Below are 22310 nucleotides of genomic sequence, written 5' to 3'. Positions count from 1 at the left end.
AGTTCTGTGGAAAAGTTGTGTAACTGCACTTGCACAGTCTATTTGCCTTTAGTAAATCTACCTCAAAGGTCAAAGTGTTAACATGTTCTTACTATGGAATTGAGTTTATTTTTACATGGCCACAAACCAGCATTAAATCTGCAATGAACTCTGGAATCTGATTGGTGGCTATGGATAAAGCACATTATCTGTTGGTAAGAGCATATTCATACAACAGGCTCAAAAGTATTATCCTTCAAATTAGACTACTGCGGAATCCTTTTTTTTTTCAAGTTTGTGTATTGAGGAACAGTTAAAACCTATCCGGTATTATCCTTCATATAAGACTACCATGGAACCTTTCTTAAATTCTTGTTTGCAGTTTTTGTGTTGAGAAACAGTTAAAACCTATCTGGTTTATTTTTTATCTTTTATCTTTTTTGCATCTGTGTCCCACTGGAAAAATTACATTCTGTCACTCCCTTCCCTAATCACAAAAGGAACAGAGGTCCTCTCCAAAGTGGGAAAAAAGCCTTCTAAGGCTGGCCAAAGATGGAGCAATATTCTTTCCTGCAGCCACAGGTTGGGGGAGAGGCGGGGAAGCCTTCCCTGCCGGGAGAACACGGTGGATATTGCTAGCGGCTATGTCAGCTGCTATCAATAATCTTATGTAAAACCCAGCAGACTGGTTGTATCCAAGTTGATTGATTAATCAACTTGGGTGCATTCAGCCTGCCCATACATGGTTCGAATCTCGGCCGCCCGAGACTCGAACTGTCTGTGGACAGCTTAAGATAGTTTCCACCAGAACAACTGTCCTCATCAGAAGATCTCCTCTCTATGTCTCTTAATGTGACAACTCAAAATTTAGAATTCTCCTTCACTTTTAGTCAATGTGGCAATGTTTACTAGGACAAACATGGGACAGTGACACGTGTAGCGATAAAAACTTGATAGGGTTTCTAACCTTTCCCTCTATCCAAAACTGTATAAACGGACTTGGCTCTAGATATGCTTTAAGCTTGTAATTAAAAATATATAGCGTAAAAAATAAGCAGCCAATAGTTATATGGATAATGTACACCCAGGACTGAATTTTTTTAATGATCTTTCATCATCTGCATAATCTGGAAGTTCATCTTAGGCCTTAATATGCAGACATTTTTTTCTTTTAGTCATATTCATATAAAGGGTCCAGCGGGTCAAGCACCTGTCTTAGAAGCGCGAGAGCTGCCCACCACTAGTGACTAACCCAATCTCTAATAGCAGTTCTCTATTATTTATACAATGCAAGTTATATATAGTAAAGTAATGATATACTACTGTGACACATAAGTACCCATCTTAGTCAACTGTAAAAATCTTTCCTCGCATGAGAGAACAGAGATGAACTTATGAAATACCAGCTGAATAAATCTTCCTGCGTATTTATATAAATGTTCTTGTCTCATGATAAAAATGTTCTAAGGGTGCATCATCGCCATTGGAGACATTACTGTTATTTGGCTATTTTTATACTCTAAGATATGAATTGGCTGTTTTTATATCCTCTTGTGTAGCTGCGATGGATGATATGTATGAAGATTCAAGGAAAAATGTATCTGGTGGATAAGTTACGGTAGTTTAACTTCTCTATCATACCCTAAATCTTCCAGGTGCTTGTCTGCACATTGGCTGTGCATGTTTTGTTTCAACCAACTGTACTAGAAACCTCCGTTTAGTTTTGATCACCTTGTGCCAAATGACATTTAATGTATATTTAAACCAAAACCTTTTTTTTTAGTTTTGACTAGAGTAGTGGAGTATAAGAATCCTCTGTTATTATTTTTATCAATGTAAAGTAAAACCCATCACGTTAAAATCCAGTTAGTTTACTGGAGTTCTTGTGCTAGTTGCTCTCATTTTCTGAGGTTGGTCAGTGTTGTTTCAGCCCTGGTGGCAGCATGTGCATATTCTGACAGGGGGTGGTCCCAGGTAGACCAAGTTTGGCAATTATGATTTGTGTAAAATATGATGTAGTTTTCTGTAGGTTACCTTGGTAAAGAAGACCTCTGTGTCTCTGAAATGTGGCTTTGTACATACAGAACCCCAGTAAACTTTCCTTAGGTACATTTGGCCAGCTGGCTTTTACTTCATTGGGTTTCTATGGTGTCATCATTTTTCGAGCATCCTGCAGAATGCAGTATGTATTTTTGATACCTAGGTTTTATTTCTTTTACATTTTATTTATGTCGTTTAATGCGTTTAATGTGTTTCTGTTGAGATTTACTTTCTTTGTTTGGTCTGATGATAATTGTAGCCTGTACTGAAAGTAACATGAATGAAATGATGAGGACTTTGATTGTTTGACCTTAGTAATAAAGGGGTTCTCTTAGCGACTGTGGCAGATGGTGCCACACAAATCACAGAAAAATGAGGAGACATCACCAGCAATCCATTGAAAACATATACTCTCATTTATTAGGGTAATGTCTTCTCAGTCAAATAAGCTAACGTTTCGGAGTTGAGCAGGGTCCCTCCCCCAAGGCCACCCCGTGACCATGATATGGCCTTAAAATAGAACTATAAGTAAAACTATTTTTTTTCATTTTGGATAGAGCAAGGAAGGGGTATAACCCCTGTCAGATTTTTTTTTTTTCACCACCTGTGTCCCATTGGGGAGATTTCCTTCACTTCTTGCCTCATAGCCAAATAGAAAGTGAGAAGAAATCCCTGCAAATTAAGGTCATTTTGGAGTCCCCTCTGTGTCCTCATTGGAAAATTACTTTTCCGGGGGACCATTTTTTTACATTCACTTTCAATGATAATGGTAAACAGGACAAATAGAGAGGATTAATCTCCCAGACAACAATTAAAACAGACAGGTGTTCTAATCCCTCTCCACTCTATACAAACCCAAAAAAAAAGTTTGCCTTTAGTTATACTTTAAGAAATGGACCTCGGGTGGCCCCAAAATGTTGGTTTATTTGATTGATGGGACATTGCACTAATAAATGAGAGTATATGTTAGCAAGTGACATCCCATTGTTTTCCTGGACTGAAAGTAGGGGAAAATCTAAAATCGTGGACTGTTACAAATCAGAAAGAGAGGAGGAATTTACCAAATGTGTTCTCGTGACAACTTCAAAAGGTATTTTCCTCACTTTGGAGCAAGTAAAAAATGAGTATATGGAAAATTCAATACAGCGCTGCATATGGTGTAGGTAAAACAGCAACCAACACAACTGTAGGCCCAAGTAGTAAGTGTAAATGTGAAAGTGTAGTGCTATAAAACCAAAACAAACTGAAAAAAAATGGAAAAAATCAGTGTTTTAAACTTAAATTGTAAAAGGTATATATAAAATATGATATAATCATATCTTAATGTAAAAAATATATTGTGCAAATTGTATAATACATAAATAATGTGCAGAACTGGTGAGACAATATTGAGAAAAGAAAACACCAAAGTATAAAAATAAAAATATACAGGCAGCAGTTCAAACACAAATCGGTAAGAACCAATATCTATAAAAGTCCAAACCCACACATATATAAATAACGCCACAGGAATCTGTAGAGATGTTAGAGACCACCAACATTGCAGAAAAGGTAAGAATGGTGAAGAAGCCACCACCAAGGGTCTTAGGGGGCTTACCAGATGTTGTTGACTTGGGAAGACTTATGCCATCCAAGTCACAAGGGCTTTGAGAGTAACTGGTCAGAAGGGTACATCTCCTTAAACAGCCACAATAGATCCCAGGTCAAGGTGGCAGCTTAGCACTCACGGTCACCAGCAACGGCACAAAAATAGTGTTCCAATAGAGGGCCACAAACGAATGTTCACATACCATGCGAGAAATGAATGAAAAAACTCACATAGCGTGATAACGTAAACACTAGTTTATTAAAAATGCAGGAAACAGACTCACATGTTTATAGATTATCAAGAGCATAAAGAACAAGTAGCGGTAATTGTGATGGGTCCACCCAATGCGTTTCTGCTAAAAAGCCGTCATCTGGGGATTAGTGTTTACGTTATCACGCTATGTGAGTTTTTTCATTCATTTCTCGCATGGTATGTGAACATTCGTGGCCCTCTATTGGAACACTATTTTTGTGCCGTTACTGGTGACGGCACAAGTCAACAACATCTAGTAAGCCCCTTAATACCCTTGGTGGCGGCTTCTTCACCACTTTTACCTTTCCTGCAACGTTGGTGGTCTCTAACATCTATACAGATTCCCGTGGCTTTAACCATATATCTGCCACTCTAACCTGGGATCCAGTGTGGTTGCTTAAGGAGATGTACCCTTTTAACCAGTTGGTCTCAAAGCCTTTATGACTTGGATGGCATAAGTCTCCCCAAGTCAATTACATCTGGTAAGCCCCCTTGTAAGACCCTTGGTGGTGGCTTCTTCATCATTCTTACCTTTTCTGCAACGTTGGTGGTCTCTAACATCTCTACAGATTCATGTGGCGTTATTTATATATGTGTGGGTTTGGACTTTTATATATATTGGTTCTTACTTTACTTTCTTGGTGATATCTTTTCTCAATATTGTCTCACCAGTTCTGCACATTATTTATGTATTATACAATTTGCACAATATATTCTTTACATTAAGATATGATTATATCATATTTTATATATATCTTTTACAATTTAGGTTTAAGACACTGATTTTTTCCATTTTCTTCAGTTTGTTTTGGTTTTATAGCGATACACTTTCACATTAGCAAGTAAAGAAGAGTTAGATTTAAAGTGGTTGTAAAGGCAGGTTTTTTATCTTATTGTATTCTATGCATTAAGATAAATCCTTCTGTGTGCAGCAGCCCCCTCAGCCCCTCTAATACTTACCTGAGCCCCATCTCTATCCAGTGATCTGCATGAATGCCTCGGCTGTCCGGGACTCTCCCTCCTGATTGGCTGAGACACAACAGCGGCGCAATGTGCTCCCACTGCTTTCAATCAAACTCAGTTAGCCAATCAGGAGAAAGAGGGGTCTGAATAGACACACAGAGCTGTGGCTCAGCTTGGGGGCCCCCATAGCAAGCTGCTTGCTTTGGGGGCACTCGACGGGAGGGAGGGGCCAAGAGAGCCGGCGAGGGCCCGAGAAGAGGAGAATCTGGGCTGCCCTGTGCAAAACCAACTACAGAGTAGGTAACATGTTTGTTATTTTTTAAAGAGAAAAAACAAGACTTTAGTATTACTTTAAAGACCTGCTTCTCTCTCAAAACTGCCACCTTCACACTTAGACACAGAGCAGAACAAAGCATTGTAAGTCAGTAATAGGAAAATGAATAACGATGATAATAATGATGGGAGACCCCATGCATTACTGGTGATTAGTTATTTACCATCTGCCTGCCTTTTCTTAGCACAGCTTACATAGGTCTGGTCCTCTTTAAAGCTAGCCAGGTATTTATCATTTTTGGAAGAAGACTCCCCTTGTTAGTATCTGAAAATTTTTTAACTATTGCTGGACATTCTCTTTAAAGTAAACTTTTGGTAAATTCCCATTGAATGGCACGCCACTGCATCCTCCACCACAATGTGACAATGATGAGGGGTGTGCAAATTAGCTACTTATAATAAATTGTGATGGTAGGTTATATCACCTGCTGTGCTATACCCATAAGTACTGGGGTTTTTCAAAGGAAGGGGGTAGAATTTAGAGCAGAAATACAGAATTAGTCACTAAGAAAGAAAGGTTGGGGGAGGATTTGTTTTTTCTTACAGTTCTGAAATAAGTTACATGCTTACCATCAAGCTAAAAGTTCACTCAATTTAGACCTTTAATTTTCAGCTTGAATCATTAAAATCATTTAAAATACTGCAATCAAAAATGAACAGGTTAAGGAAGTAATGTACAGTATATTTACATATAAAATTAGAGGAGAAGATTTGTTAATGAAATGCAACAATTGCTATTGATTTACCTGCGTGGAAGTCTATGCCCACAGCGAATGATGTTCCAGAGATGGGCATAAGGGCATCCATTCTATCGCTGGGGTCCAGTGGAATTCCCCTTATTCCTTCATGGACAGAATACATGAGAAATGATTCTATACCTGCACAAAGAAAAAAGAAATACAAGTACATTTCAATCTGGGTGGGAATTAGAGGGTTCCATCACACACCACGTCAGACACGTTTATCTCTCAGAGACTCCAGCATAGACCCTCCCATGCGTAACTCTGAGTCCCCTCCCACAAATATATTATGAGCCTCTTTTACAGCACATAATAATTCACAGCTGAACTCACCATTTATCGTAAGAAAGCACTGGGAATCCTAAGGTAACTACAGTATAGACTAAGAAATGTGACGAGCCAGTTCATCATTTCAGATTGGCAGGAGCTAAAAGATACTGGTTTTGGATAGGGTTGACATTTTATTTACTCTTGATATCTCACCACATCCTTAAAATGCAGTTGAGTACTGCACATGATAGGAAACGGACCCCTCTATCAATAGCTTATTCTGCAAAAAGAAACTATGCAAAATTAACAATAAATAAATAAATTAGTAAATACTGCATGCAGTATTTCAACTGTGTCAGTATGTAGCAAGCTATAAGTAATAAACAAAATGTCAGCTCTACCCAAAACTAGTAGTTCCTGGCCACTTGAATCACACACTGGTTTATCAGTAAATTGCCACATCATACTTTCAAAAAATTCCAATTTAGAAAAAGGAAAAACATGCATCAGCATTTAATGTGCAAAGCACAATGCAGTATATTATTACTGATGGGAAAGCAGAAACCGCTTTAGTACACTAATATGGCTAAAATCACCTGATCTCCACATTCCTAAATAAATGGTAAATAAAGATCATTTTTAATCCTTAAAAGTGAAATATATAGTCCGTAAACACAGACACTCCATGAAACAATTATATGTAGCGCTTTCCCCAACCTCTGGAGGCCTGGTGGTGACCCCCAGAGTCAGGGAGGGCTGACATTCCTCCTCAGGGTGCAGGTTACTAGGCATGGTGGGTGTAGTGCAAGGTGGAAAGATGGCTGCCAGTCACTTTTAAAAATGAGGGTTTGATTTCTGTTAACAGGAACAGGGGGAGAGAGGGGTGGGGCACAGGACACCCTTAGACAAATACAATAGCAACTTGGCAGACTCCTTAGACAAAAGTAGAACTAGGCAGACAGAAATACAGAAAAGGGGCCTTTAAGCTAAATGCAGCAATCTGTATTTCATAGCAACTGCTGTCTCCTATAGCAACAACTTTACTCACAATATCCCATTCTAGGTCCTCTCTCTTCAAGCTCTTCAAGCTTCACCCACAGCTACCCACTGGGTTCTTCAAGCTTCACCCACAGTTACCTGCTGTATTCTTCAAGCTTCACCCACAGCTACCTGCATTATTCTTCAAGCTTCACCCACAGCTACCTGCTGTATTCTTCAAGCTTCACCCACAGCTACCCGCTGTACATCTCTTCAAGCTTTACCTACAGCTACCTGCTGTACTTTGTGGATGAGTTCTCTCCTGAAGCTTTCCCAGCTACTTCACAGCCCCCAGGCCGATGAAGAGTCTCCTCTGGTACTCCTTTAGAACTCCATCACTTTACACCTGCCTCTAGCAACAAGAGTGGTTGACCCTCTGGCAACTTTTTCACTCTTGCTTCCAAGCAGCCATCAGGCCAAGCCCCTTTAAACGTGGTTAGGCCCCAGGCTTCAGGCCTACACCTCAGCTGCTGCTCCACACACACCCACCCAGGCTGCAGCTCGGGTGGTAAGAACCCTGATCACCTGACTCTCTCCAAATAAATAGTCTATCCCAGCAGCCTCAACAACCAAAGAAACTCCTGCTGATTGGCTGAGAAAAGCATATTCACTCATAATCTGAATTCACTGTAATCTATCGTACTAATGCCAAAGGCAACAGTGCCAACTATTGACAAAAGAGAAAAATCACAGTTAAACCCAAGATTAGGAGAAACCCATTTGATCAAAGACTACAAATTAGCCAGGCTTAGTTACCACCTAGCACAGCTAAATTTACTAGCAGCCCTGCTTAGGACAAGAGTGTTACATATAAGTATATTGTCCCAAAATTAATTGATTCCACACTGGACCTTCTTCTTATTTATTTATGATAAACCAAAATCAGAATTAAGAATTTATAAGAGGTAAATAGATGATATTTTCATTGTGTGGGCAGGATCGTGGGAGAAGTTTGTGGGTTACCTAGGAAGATAGAGAAGAGCTGCCCAGCACCCTCTCACCAAATTGAGCATGTTAGACCTTTAGGCTGAAAAGACTGCATACCTTTTTTTTTTTTAAATTGGAATTACTACACTATGAGAGTTTCTCTCCCTCTATTGATCTGGGTGTGACCCCTACATTGAAAGTTGCTTGTCTCATGGTACAAGTTCATGGGCTACCTAGGAGGATAGAGAGGAGCTGCCCAGCACCCTCTCACCAAATTGAGTGTGTTAGACCTTTAGGCTGAAAGAGTCTATTCCTTCTGGTGAGTAGGAGCACAAGAGGTGTGTGTGCCACTTTGCACAGTTTTACTTTTTGGAGCGCTACAGCAATGGCTCTCAACCTCAGTCCTCAAGTACCCCCAACGGCAATGTTTTGGGAACTTCCCTTAGATAAAATAGCTCTTATCAATACCATGTTATTGATATTGATTTAAAGCAGCTGTGCAAAGTAAAGGAAAACCTGAAATCATGGCCCGTTGGGGGTACTTGAGGACTTATAAGAAGAGGGTCCAGTGTGGAATTGGTTAATTTTGGGACGATATATTTATAATTGTTTCATGGAGTGTATGCATTTACGGACTATACATTTCACTTTCTATGGACTATATAGTTCACTGATTAGTTATTTTTTATACTGTGGTATAATATAATATGTAAAGGATTATTTAAGTCTTTGGCACTTTGAGCAGCAGCAACAGGATTTGATCACAATTCATTAGCGCAAGTTTTTTATGATATCAAGGATAATTTTTTGTCAAAAAAAAAAAAAAAACCTCCTGATGATTAGGCATGTCTTTGGAAATTTAGATTAAAAAAAAAAAAAAAAGCAAGTCACCCGTACTTTGGCAAAACACAAATGTACTTCATTATGTATGATGAAACGGGAGCAAACCCCCATCCTGTAAGAAAGCCTCTGTGGGTGCAAGATGCACACCTTGTGAACCCTTTTTAAAAATGGGTAAGAGTACACAAAGATGTACTTATCCATTAAACAGTAAGGCTCAGTTCACACTTATCATGCGACTTGTGACACATAAAGACACATGACAAGTTGAAACCCATTTATTTCAATGGCACCTGTTCCAATCTATGCGGCTAAAGTTGAAGTGTCTTTAAACAAGGTCCCTGCACTACTTTGATGCAATATAGTATAATAAGTCACATTTAAGTTGCATGAAAGTCGCAAAAATTGTGAGTCACACTAGTGTGAACCGAGCCTAAATCTACATGTATAACAATCAGATCTAAAAAAGTGATAGTTGTGGTAAAAAGGAGGACAAGGCAATTTAGAGAAAATTCTTGGTAATGGTGTTCATATTCTTCTTTTTTTTTTTTTTTTAAGTACATTTCTGGATAACTGTTCTCTTACAAATACTAATCGTTCCACCAAAATACATTTTTTTTTTTCGGATGATAATAATGTCCCGTTGGGCTATTTTTGACATTAACAAGCCTGTCTTCTGGACAACACGGAGAGATAAATAAAAGCTACAGTGTTCACCTTGACAGGACATTCGATTTTTCCGAAGGTTGTAGCCAACGGTGCACATGCACGTTCGAGTGGTTTCAGAGGTCGGTAAGCACAGCTGGGAACACCCACCATTGTTCATCTGGCAGGGATTGCTACCTATATCAGATATCAAAAAAGACATATAAATATATTTCATATTAATAAAGTAAATAACAATAATATACTTTAAAAAAAAAGGTTTGTTTTTTTTAAGTAATGCTTACAGGAAATCCACTATCATGCTAACCAATTATTACATACAAAATATATTTAGAAAAACTGTAATCTCAATGATGTCATCACAAAGCTACAGTCAATAATTTAATAAGTAATGTCACTCTGCAGACAAAGGCAATAAATATGTCAAAACATTAAGGGACACAGGGGACAGGTAGAATTTTTTTTTCTCAATAAACAAGTAAACGTTAATGCTGTGCAATGCTTTCCTAGAGGCACAGTGCTCCTGTAAATACCATCAAAACAAAGCAAATCTGTCACATGGGAAGCAAGATCACAGTGTTGTAGAGCAGAATGAAGCAATGCAGAAAGTAAAGTTTTATTTCGTCAAAAAAAAGATTTAGCCAAAAAGACTCCATTTACACTTAAAACATCACTTTTGGACTGAAATGTCTACATTTCCAAAAATGCACAATCATTTTTTTGAAATTGTCTCAGTGAAGTGAAATCACTTTTGGTAAAAGGTCTCAGACATGAGAATCATTTTTGTTACAAGTTCAGGTAAAGTTGGCAATCCAATGAAGATGTGGCAATAAAAAAATATTTATTTATGATGTAGGATAAAAGATTCCAGTACACAAAAAAGACGTGTTTCAGCCTGGAGAGGCCTTAATCAAAGCTATGATGTACTTGGAATGTGTGCTCTAGTGGTTTGTGGAAGCTTTAGTCTGGCACTGGGATTTCATTAACCTCTTTGGGTCTTGATCATAAGGGTTGCAGCACCTTGAGTTTTGTTTGCTTATTTTTGGTACAAGGCTTCAATGATGCACACTATTTTTTGATACAAGGTCTCAGTGATGCACAGTAATTTTTGGTACAAAGTCTTATGCCGCCTACACACAACCGTTTTTTCCGTCGGCTTAAACTCCGAAGGTTTCTCCAACGGAACTCCGCTCAAGCGGTCTTGCCTACACATGGTCACACCAAAGTCCGACGGTCCAGAACGCGGTGACGTACAACACATACGAGGGGGATAGAAAAAGGAAGTTCAATAGCCAGTAGCCAATAGCTTCCGCCTCGTACTTGCTTCAGAGCATGCGTCGATTTTGGTCTGTCGGAACAGCATACAGACGAGCGGTTTTCCCGATAGGAATTGGTTCCGTCGGAAACATTTAGAACATGTTTCATTTCTAGGTCCGTCAGAATTTTCCAAAAAAAAAAAAAGTCCGGCGAGGCATGCACACAATCGGAATAGATGAAGAAAAGCTTCCGTTGGACTTTTTCTGTTGGACATTCGACTCGTGTGTACGCGGCTTTAGGAATATCAGCACAGTCATTTGTGGTAAAAAGTCCCATTTATGCACAGTCATTTGTGGTAAAAAGTCCCAGTGATGCACACTCATTTTTGGAGTAAGATCAAAGTGATGCACACTCAATCTTGGTAGAAGCTCCCAGTGATGCACAGTGATTTTTGGAACAAAGTCTCAGTGATGCACAGTCATATGGTCTCAGTGATGCAGAGTCATTTGGTACAAGGTCTCAGTGATGCACGGTCATATGGCTTCAGTGATGCACACTAATTTTTGGTACAAAGTCCCAGTGATGCACAGTCATTTTTGGTGTAAGGTCAAAGTGATGCACACTCATTCCTGGTACAAGCTCTCAGTGATGCACCGTCATTTTTGGTACAAGGTCTCAGTGATGCACACTCATTCCTGGTACAAGCTCTCAGTGATGCACATTCATTTTTGGTACAAGGTCTCAGTGATGAACAGTCATTTTTGGTACAAGATCCCAGTGGTGCACAATGATTTTTGGTACAAGGTTTCAGTGATTTACAGTTATATTTGGTACAAGGTCAAAGTGATGCAGGGTAATTGTTGCTAAAAGGTCTCAGTAATACACATCTTTTTGTACAAGGTCTCAGTGATGCACAATCATTTTTGGTACAAGGTCACAGTCAGCTGTGTACAATTTATTGCCACATAATCTAAAATACAGCCCAGGTTTCAAGAGGTACAATCCCCGAGTGACCCTGTGAAGTCCTCCCTGAAATTTAGCTGCAGTGAATTAAAGTGACTTTTGCATGCCCATTGCTCCATGTGGCTTCTAGACAGTGCATTGTTGCCTGACTTACCGTGCAGTAAGTTGAGTTTCTGAGGAAAGCTGAGGACCAGGGGCACTTACCAATTGTGACACAAGTACAGTGAGCTTGCATAGGATTTCTCAGTGTTGCTAGTTGATAGTTCCCATCCCCTGTACTGTGTGCCAAGCTGGTGGCACCCAGATTCAACCTTCAGGGAACACTGTGATACACTGCAAGTCTCAGAGAATTCTGCAGCCTTAGACCTCATTCACACGGGTGGAAGCGGGACAAGGTTTGTTATGCATGTCTGCTGCAGTTGTGTTGCAGCAGATTTTATACAGCACACATCACTTTTAGCAGGTGGAATTATCACCAAATGTCCTGTATGATGTATGGGTGGCTTTTCAGAGCTGTAAAAAAAAACAGCTGCTCATAAGAACAAGTCCCTAAATGTTTCAAACACCTTCCTAAAGAAGTGGCCAGTGTAGCACCACAAAACGCATTGATGGTGTTTTAAATGAACATTCCACTACCAACAGAGATCAATCTCTGATAAACTATTTCCTCAAGCACCTCCTTCCTTTATGGACACCTGCGCACATCTCCTAACCAATTTTAGGGGGCCAAAATCCACAATTACAACATTCAGTAGGTAGAGGAAATGATTAAAAAGCACCTATGATGCCTTGTGGAAATTGGAGAACTTTGTTGTAAGTTGACTAATGCAAGCAATTCTGGAGACACTTTTTAGGGACAGGTTCACTTTAACCACTTAAGGACCAAGCCTCTTTTTGAGATTTGGTGTTTACAAGTTAAAAACATTTTTTTTGTGCTAGAAAATTACTTAGAACCTCCAAACTTTATATATATTTTTTTCTAACACCCTAGAGAATAAAATGGCGGTCATTGAAATACACTTTCTGTACTTTCTGTGACATCGTATTTGCGCAGTGGTCTTACAAGCGCACTATTTTGGGAAAAAATACACTTTTTTTAATTCAAAAATAAGAAAAGTAAGTCCAATATTTTTTATATTATGAAAGATAATGTTATGCCGAGTAAATTGATACCCAACATGTGACGCTTCAAAATTGCGCCCGCTCATGGAATGGTGACAAACTTTTACCCTTAAAAATCTCCATAAGCGTCGTTTAAAAAATTTTACAGGTTGCATGTTTTGAGTTACAGAGGAGGTCTAGGACTAGAATTATTGCACTCGCTCTACTGAACGTGGAGATACCTCACATGTGTGGTTTAAACACCGTTTTCATATGTGGGTGCTACTCATGTATGCATTCGCTTCTGCACGCGAGCTCGGCGGGACGGGACGTGTTTAAAAATTTTATTTTTTTCTTATTAATTTTACCTTGTATTTTTTATTTTTACACTGTTCTTTAAAAAAAAAAAAAAAATGGTGTCACTTTTATTCCTATTACAAGGAATGTAAACATCCCTTGTAATAGAAAAAAACATGACAGGACCTCTTAAATATGAGATCTGAGGTAAAATAAAACAAGTCCTTTTAAGAGCTATGGGTAGAAGTGACGTTTTGACGTCGCTTCCGCCCTGCAATGATACGGAGATGGGTGGGGGCCATCTTCCCCTTACTTGTCTCCATACCTAACAGGAGAGCAGACCTCCGCCACTGCCGGTGGCTCAGGTAAGCAGCGGAGGGCACCGGAGTGCGGTGGGAGTGGGGGGGCCCTCTCCCGCCACCGATAAAAGTGATCTTGTGGCGAATCCGCCTCAGAGACCACTTTTACCTGAAAGCGAACAGCCAGCTGAAGAAGAGGATATCGTGGTTATGGCAGCTAGCCATAGGCAGCAGCAGCTATGGCTAGCTGCTGCCATAATAACGATATTCCTCTTCAAAGTAGCGTCGTAAAACGACGGCAGGCGGTCCGTAAGAGTTTAAAGTGGTTGTAAACCTCTGGAATGAAAAATGAACAAAACATATCCTTCTATAGTGTGTACTTGTCTTAATCCAAAGCACCTTGTGTGATTTCTGTCTGCTCTCTCCTTCCTCTGCTATCAGCATGAGTCACTTCTGACAGTCGATGCCAACAGACAATACCGGGAGGTGGCCCCTCCCTCCCTCCTGCACAAAGAAGGTGATTGGCAGCCTGAGCTGTGCATGTTTCCCTATAAGACTGTGTAGTGGGGGGAGTGTCCATAGCCTCCACTCAGGTCTCAGATTATACTCAGCTCCCTGCTCAGTGTTGTACAGCGTGTAACATCAGATCCCCGCCTCTTGCCTCCTGATGCTCAGAAATGCTGTTTAAAATGTGTGCTTTAGGAGGCTGTAGAGAAATGAGAGCTACAGATAAACTGGTATAAATTATGTAGGAGGATTTGTTTAATCTATGTGCACCTGAGGCTAGTCACTTCAATGGGTATATGTAAGGGGTTACAACCACTTTAAGGCAAACTAAATAAGCTAATTTTGGTATAGTTGCAGCATTTGCTTGACAGCATTCATGGCTGACCAGTTGTCTTCACGTATTGCCTGCAATAGCTCTTTAATGGTATGTGTATTTACATTTTTCCCACTGTGCTTAAGCTTTTCCTATATTCTTTTTACTATTTATCACTGGATAAAGTTGTCTCTTGAACACTATGGTCTACTCGTCTAACAAACAGCCTTCCTATCTCCCTGCGTCCGGTGTCACATTGAATAATGAAGTACCTAATTGTACTTCGGAATCCAGGAGAGGCAGCAAAGGAACCACCTTAAACACCACTAAACTGCACATTTTTCATACTAATGGAGCTTTTAAGGTACCTGCAGTGATACTGTTAATGGGCTTGTCTCTTATATTGATGATTTTGCCAATATATTCTTCAGAAGGAGATAACAATTTCATTCAATTTAAATGTACCCAACATTAAACAAGGAGCTTCTAAGTAGTCATTTGTCATTAATTCTGGATTTAAAATTCATGGTAAACCCTGTTTAAGTAATTTATTCCTGGTCTGACCTTTTTAGGATGTATGTTTCAGTTTTGTTGTTTAGAAGGATACCGAAGCAAATTCAATCTCACGGAAAAGTAGGAAACTGATGGAAGATGCATGTAAATCAATATGTGAATGCCAATGGATTGCTCAAATGGTAAAATCGATTTATTAACATAATTATTATTATTATTATTATTATTATTATTATTATTATTATTATTATTATTATTATTGTTATTATTTTCTTATTGTGAACCTTTCCATAGTATAAACAGTGGGGTTGATTTACCAAAACTGGAGAGTGCAAAATCTGGTGCAGCTCTGCATAGAAACCAATCAGCTTCCAGTTGTTTTTTTTTGTCAAAGTTTCATTGAACAAGCTAAAGTTGGAAGCTGATTGGCTACCATGCACAGCTGAGCCAGATTTTGCACTCTACAGTTTTAATATATTAACCCCAGTGCAAATTTGCAACAAATGCAATAAAAAACAGACATACTCAGGTCACATACCTTCAAGCAGTTTTCCCATTAAACCTTTTAGCTTCCACTCCTGTGTTTTTGTTGTACACGTTTAAAAAAATACTGTATTTATCGGCGTATAACACGCACAGGCGTATAACACGCACATTCATTTTAAGAGGGAAGTTTCAGGAAAAAAACTAAAATTTTTATTAAGGAACTTGAAGCAAAATAAGGGTCAGTGCCCATCTGCAGCCTCACCATTGCCATCAATGCAGCCTGATCAATGCCCATCTGCAGCCTCACAAGTGCCATCAATGCAGCCTCATTAGTCTACATCAATGCAGCCTCATCATTGCCATCAATGTAGCAGCCTCACCATTGCCATCAATGCAGCAGCCTCACCACTGCCATCAATGCAGTCTGATCGATGCCCATCTGCAGCCTAGAGGGGACAGGGAGGGGGGTGGGACAAGCGCCGACAGATTACATACAGTGAGAATCTCCTATGATAGACAGAACAGTGGTCCAATGGCGGCCCAGGAGACGAGACTTTCTATTACAGAGGCCGCCAAGTAAACAGGAGATTCTCACTGTATTTAATCTGACGGCGCTCATCCCGCCCCCCTCCCTGTCCCCTCAGAGGCAGCTAAAATTGAAGTATTGGCATATAAGACGCACATGCTATTTGCACCCGATTTTCACGGTGAAAAAGTGAGTGTTATACGCCAATAAATACAGTAATTTCAAGCCTGAAGATTAGTTAAAACCCCCAAACATTATATATTTTGGAAGCAGAATAAATTAGTGGTAGTTTCATTTTTTTAGATCACACAAAATATGTGCAACACTTTATCAGGGGCAAAATTTTTAGTAAAAAAAATATAATAAAGTAAATTTTAAGGCATAATTCAAAATATATCAACCATTTTTGGTAAGGTATAAAAGATTTTGGTACCTTATATTTTCTATAGGTGACACCCTAACATCCCCTACAGGTCATCAGCTTAGAGTTAATCATGAATATTGTCCCTCGAATTTTTGAGATACGTAACATGTATATCGCAAGCAATGTTTTCATACGTAGGCACCCCCTACGGGAGCTTTTACGTTCGTGTATGCAGGTACAGTATGTGGGGGCAGGGCATGCACCACATTTTTGGAGGGGATTTTTTTTCCCCACAAAAGCTTTATTGAAGCATAACACATACAAAATATGTTCAAGCAGCAGCTTTGTTGACAGTGCGAGGATCAACAAAATCCAGCACATATACATACCACACAGGAGACATTGGGCACAATTCACTAAGCGATATTTTACCGCATCTGAGTATGCGGTTAAATAATGCGCAATGTTCCAACAGAAAAAAAAACTGCAATTCACGTAGAAACTCTCCTTAAAATATTGCATGTGTTATCCTTCCGAAGTATGCCTTAAATACTGCATGAAACTGCGCAGTAAGTTATCGCAAGCATCTGATATGATGCTTTTCCAAAAAAGTTAGCCAGCAATTTAATCATGGCTGGTATGGCATGGCTTCTCTGGGTTGAGGGCTCAATGTACCCTATGAGTGGGGTATAAATCTCCATGATAAGGGGCTAGGATAACCTGAACTTCTGCAGGGTATTAGCATCCGTGAATTGATCCTTAAAGCTTCTCTCCTTTAAAAGGACCATTTGAGATCTTCTCCTTCTCCGCTTCGTGATAGGAGGCACTGTCCATTGCGTTTCGTCAGCAAAAGGACATCTTTTTAGTGAAACACTTTGTTTTACAGTGTCTTCCATTTAAGCTAACGGTGAGCAGATCAGCTAGCTTATCCCCTTCCCGCCGAGCGTACGCAGATGTGTGGCCTTGGCTTTCGGGGGTTATACCGGGATGATGCCTGCAGCTGCCGGGATGATGCTGCAGGCATCATCCTGGTACCGTTTTTTAGAGCGGGCAATCGGGATAACAACCGATGCAGCTAAAAGCCTCTCAGCTGTTATCCCGGAGGAGCGGGAGGGGACATCCCCCCTCCCACTGCCTCCCGCCACTCTAAACGGGCCTCCCGTCCCACCGGAAACGGCTTTGTGCCAGTCTCCTGATTGTAAACACGGAAGCAACGTCACGACGTCACAACATCACTTCCTGCTTACTCGGCTGCCAATGCGCCGGTTTTAAAAAAATATACAGTATTCAGAATCGCTGAAAACGGTGATCTGAATACTTTGCAGTGCAAAGGAGGGATCTTTTAGACCCCTGATCCCTCCATAAAGAGTACCTGTCACAAGGGATGTTTACATTCTCTGTGACAGCAATAAAAGTGATCATTTTTTTTTTTTCTTAAGCAGAGTTTAATAATATAAAAATAAATAAAATAAATAAGAAAATTTTTTTTAAAGTGCCCCTGTCCCTGCGAGCTCGCGCAGCAAAGAGAACGCATATGGAAGTCACGCCCGCATATGTAAACGGCGTTCAAATCACACATGTGAAGTATCGCCGCAATCATCAGAGCAAGAGCAATAATTCTAGCACCAGTCCTCCTCTGTAACTCTAGCCTGGTAACCATAAAAAAAATTTTCAAGCATCGCCTATGGAGCTTTTTAGGTACAGTAGTTTGTCGCCATTCCACAATTGTGTGCAATTATAAAGCGTGACATGTTTGGTATCTATTTACTCGCCGTAACATCATCTTGCACATCATATAAAAAAATTGGGCTAACTTTACTGTTTCGTTTTTTTTTAATTCATGAAAGTGTCCCTTTTCCCAAAAAGTTGCGTAAAATAAAACATAAAATATTGCAACAATTGCCTTTTTATTCTCTAGATTCTCTGCTAAAAATATATATACATAATGTTTTGGGGCTCTAAGTAATTTTCTAGCAAAAAAATACGGATTTTAACTTGTAAACACCAAATGTCATAAATAGTCATGAAAGGGTTATTCTGCACAGCTGCCATATTGCTTTCATTAGACAGTCAGCTTGTGCAGTGCGTAACCCCCCCCCCCCCCACACACACACACACACACCACATCACAGCACCCTGCCTCTTTACTTCTCTCAAAAGCCCTAATGCAAGCAGTGGAGAAATTATGCAAATATTAAAATGTCTTGAAGGGTTGTAGTTAGTCAGGAGGAGTGCCTGTTACTAGTGGGGATGAGCTTAACATTTGGACTGAACATTGGCTGTTTGAACATTTTTCTGAACGCTGAATATTTAGGGTGTTCTGTGTGGGGGAACGTGACAGCTTCAATGTTTGCTAAGGAAGCAGCGGATGCTTGCACCCATCATCCTTAGCAACCACTTACATGGCCAGAACTCCCTGGCCACAAAAGCCAACGGGGGTGGGGGAGTGGAATAGGTTACATCATTGCCCAAATATGGCCACAAGGCCATTCTAGATAATACCTACATGTCTTCCTGAGTCCCCCTGAATAAAAGAACTTAAATCCAATACTCTACAGACATATCTGAATTTTTTCACCTTTTCCTATTACGTTTGGAGGGTACTCCTGGGGTGTGTCGGTGCGCTCGCATCCTCTTTGGGTTCATTCCCTCAGCTCCCGGGATAGACTTGCCTCGCAGATCCTGACTTACAACATTGCCTATTAAGAACGCTTTACACGTATAAGTATTCCAGGGAGATGCACATCTTGTTTCCCATTGCCACACCTTCTTTCTCACTATCTGGGCAAAACATTCGATCCTATTTGGTACCCTTTTCATTTTTTTCAGATACGCTATGCCTTTGCTCTTGATGAGTGGCAACTGCCAACGAAACGCGTCAAGACTATCAATGTCATCATGTTCCCAACACAAAACTTGACCTCAACTGTGATTCATTTGCATCCTATAACCCATTTGTATCAATTACTCAATAAGCATTGGCTTTTTATACTAGTTACTTCCATGGGATACTATGTGATTTCAGATGCGTGCATGTACTTTACATGCATAAATTCTTCTTTTTTGTATGCCAGTCGCCTTGTGTATATAGATAAAAATACGCATGTTCAAAGCTTTGTATATATGCCAATACAATAATTTTACAATTTCTCCTACCACGTGTCTTGTGCCTCACTCAAAGTCCCAAAAACCCCTTTCTGAAATCCAATAAAGGGACAACTGGGAAGGACAGTGGTAGATGATGCTGAACATCCACCATCCAGGAGATGAGCTGAACTCTATCTGGCTTGCTGTAGCTTATAATGCACATTGTGAGAAGCTCACAGTGTGCAGCAAAATTAGCCTTTTCAGTGCAAAGCTAGAACCTGTACAATTGTGAAAAACTAAAGGTAAGGCTGGAGGAGTTAAGCATTAAAGATCAAAGTTGTATCTCTACAGTTACAATATAATCTCAGCAACCTTTGTCATATAGAAGGTAGATTTACCTGGAGATGATTAAATGTTATGGACTATTATTGGGCTAACACATTGCAGCTAAATAAAATTGAAGGTGATTTTATAGCAAGCTGTGCCATATATGATGAATATGAACATAAAATGATTTGGCTGATGCTAGTGAAATATTCTACTATACTGTATATCCAAAGGTAAGAGTGAAATATATACTCTTTAGCTATATTATATATGTATACTTGAGAGTTTTCTTCCTCTGTGCTGTGAAATCACAGAGGATTTTTTCCAATATCTCACCCAGTTTGAGGTCAGTCTGAGGCCAGCATGGTGGGAATGGTGCCAGGCAGGTACATTCTATGGTCAATGACAAGTGATAAAACCACTCTGTTACACTCCAGACCTCGAAGGAAAGGTTTATTACTGGATTATTAGAGAAGCAGACAGTCCAATTCCGCCATTTGATAAAACTCAAACTATCTGTCGTTAACTGTCTATTGGCGTAGACGTCAGGGCTTTATTTAAAGGAACACCAACACTCTTTTTTAGATAGCTGAAAGGCTTATATTGGCAAAAAAAGATGCAATTTTTGGGTCAGGGCTAGAGGATCGACCCCTACCCTTAATCCCTTTTTTTTCTCTTGTAGACCCTAATAATGAGGTTTCCATACCAATGTCCTCCTAAAGGTGTGACTCTCCTGGAGGTATATTCCCCATTTATTTATTTGATATTACAGATAGTCCATTAGTGTTACATGTTTGTCGGTTGGGTGCAGCGTGGTGCAGTGGCAATAATTTTCACAGTCAGGTACAATAGAGATTGTATTGAGGTAACGCAGCAAAAGTTCACAACAAAAGGGGAAGACTGCCAACCGGTTACACTCACGTTTTCCAGCATGGGGAATGGAGCCATACTCTAGACTGACAGCACCTGTAAAGAGGGCAGAATGTGGCCTGGCCGTCTCGTGCCCAATCGAGAAGATGTTCAGAGGAGTTGTAGACCCTACACTTACCCTCCTTGTCAGGAACCCTTTCCTTCTGCTAGTACTGTCCCTAAAAGGTGGGGTACTTTTCCCTACACAGCCAACTCGCAAAATGTGCACCAACCCCAGGAGCCAGGGCCCTAAATGTGCTCTGCCTGACCCAAGATGGCCACCAGAGTCACATGGGGTGGCAGAATCCAATAGGATAGCTTCTCCAGTGACCAAGGAAACCATAGAGAAACCCTGTTCCTCTTGACTTCCTCTCTAACAACAGTGCCACTGCGGAAGAATGCCACCTGCAGTAGAGTAAGTAGACTGCACCTGCCTACAGGTTTGCTATACAGGAGTCACTATAGACAGATTGTACTCGTCTTCCCTGTGTTTTTATTGCCCTAACAGGCTGTCAGATTGTCCATACTTTTCATTTTCTGAATGCTGGACTCTGAAGAGGGTACTCAGGCAACCAGTGCTAGTTTAAAGGAATGCAATGGGAGCATCATACTTCCACAATCCAATAAGTACTGAGCATTTCTATGGATTCTGGTGGAAAATCTGAGAAGCCATGGAGCACAAGAAGTACAGTCTGTCTATGGTTCTCCCTATAACGTGAACCTGTTACTTTGCCTAGTATAGGTTTGCTTTAAAAACTCCACAAAACCTTTATCTGTAAAATGGTGACTAATTCTACGCCACTTCCTAAATCACTAAAGCTACTGAGTATCATTCTTGAAGTTTACAGTTTAAAGTGGGCATTTCAAGATGAATGAAATACATTTCTGATGTCACAATACAAAGCAACAGCATACTTTTACCAAAAGAAAAAAAAGCACAGCCTTTTATTATTAAAAACAGCCATGGAACCTCAGACAAGTAATTTTTGCCTAGGTTCAGATGATGTCATCAGTCTATCACAAAATTTCCACAGACTGCTGCCCCCTAATGAACAGAGTGCAACATTGTAAATTTGTAGCAAGTCACAAGGTGAGAGCCTGCAGCTGGGGCAGATCTGTGTCAGTCGAGGAAGTAAATGCTGACCCTGTTCAACACTTACAGTATGTGCTTTGCCATGTGTACATGTGTGTACATTAACTCATGGGTAAATGGGTGTTTCAGTGTATGACTATTTAGTATTTTGAATAACCTCCCAAATAACATATACAGTAAGGCTGAATTATGCATTTTCATACATTTTTACTTGTGTTGTCAAAGCAAAGAGTGCGTTGACAAATGTTGCTTGCACTGCCATTCTTAGCACTGGGCCGTTTAATGAGCACTAATATATAAAAAGTATATAAACATATTCGACCAACACATGTTACTAAATTGTAAGTTGAAACTAAATAAAGAAGATCTCTCACTTAATCAGTGTTCTGATCCCCAAAAAACAAAGTACTGTGGGGTTGATTTACTAAAAACTGAAGAGTTCAAAATCGGGTGCAGCTCTGCTTGGAAACCAATCAGCTTCCGGGTTTGATTTTCAAAGCTTAATTGAACAAGCTGATGTTAGAAGCTGATTGGCTGCAATGCAGAGCTGCACCAGATTTTGCACTCTCCGGTTTCAGTAAATCAACCCCTATGTCATACCTTGTCCTATATTCCTACTGTACGTACTTTGT

At 40.0% G+C, this 22310-nt stretch overlaps 1 protein-coding gene across 6 annotated transcripts in view; it reads right to left on the bottom strand.

Annotated features, from left to right (window-relative positions):
- The window catches only part of LRP1B (LDL receptor related protein 1B), a 2172167-nt gene that overhangs the window by 584695 nt on the left and 1565162 nt on the right, over window positions 1-22310 (bottom strand). For all 6 annotated transcript variants that reach the window (XM_073634235.1, XM_073634238.1, XM_073634240.1 and 3 more), the window contains exons 34-35: window positions 9688-9813; window positions 5902-6033 (exon numbers count right to left, since the gene is read on the bottom strand). In XM_073634235.1, coding sequence (XP_073490336.1) covers window positions 5902-6033; window positions 9688-9813 — 258 coding nt within the window. The remainder of the gene's footprint in view (window positions 1-5901; window positions 6034-9687; window positions 9814-22310) is intronic.

This window comes from Aquarana catesbeiana, linkage group LG06 (assembly GCF_042186555.1).
Source record: "Aquarana catesbeiana isolate 2022-GZ linkage group LG06, ASM4218655v1, whole genome shotgun sequence".
Classification (NCBI taxonomy): Eukaryota; Metazoa; Chordata; class Amphibia; order Anura; family Ranidae; genus Aquarana; species Aquarana catesbeiana.
Note: the sequence above shows the minus strand (reverse complement) of the source record. Positions and strands in the feature narration are given on the sequence as shown.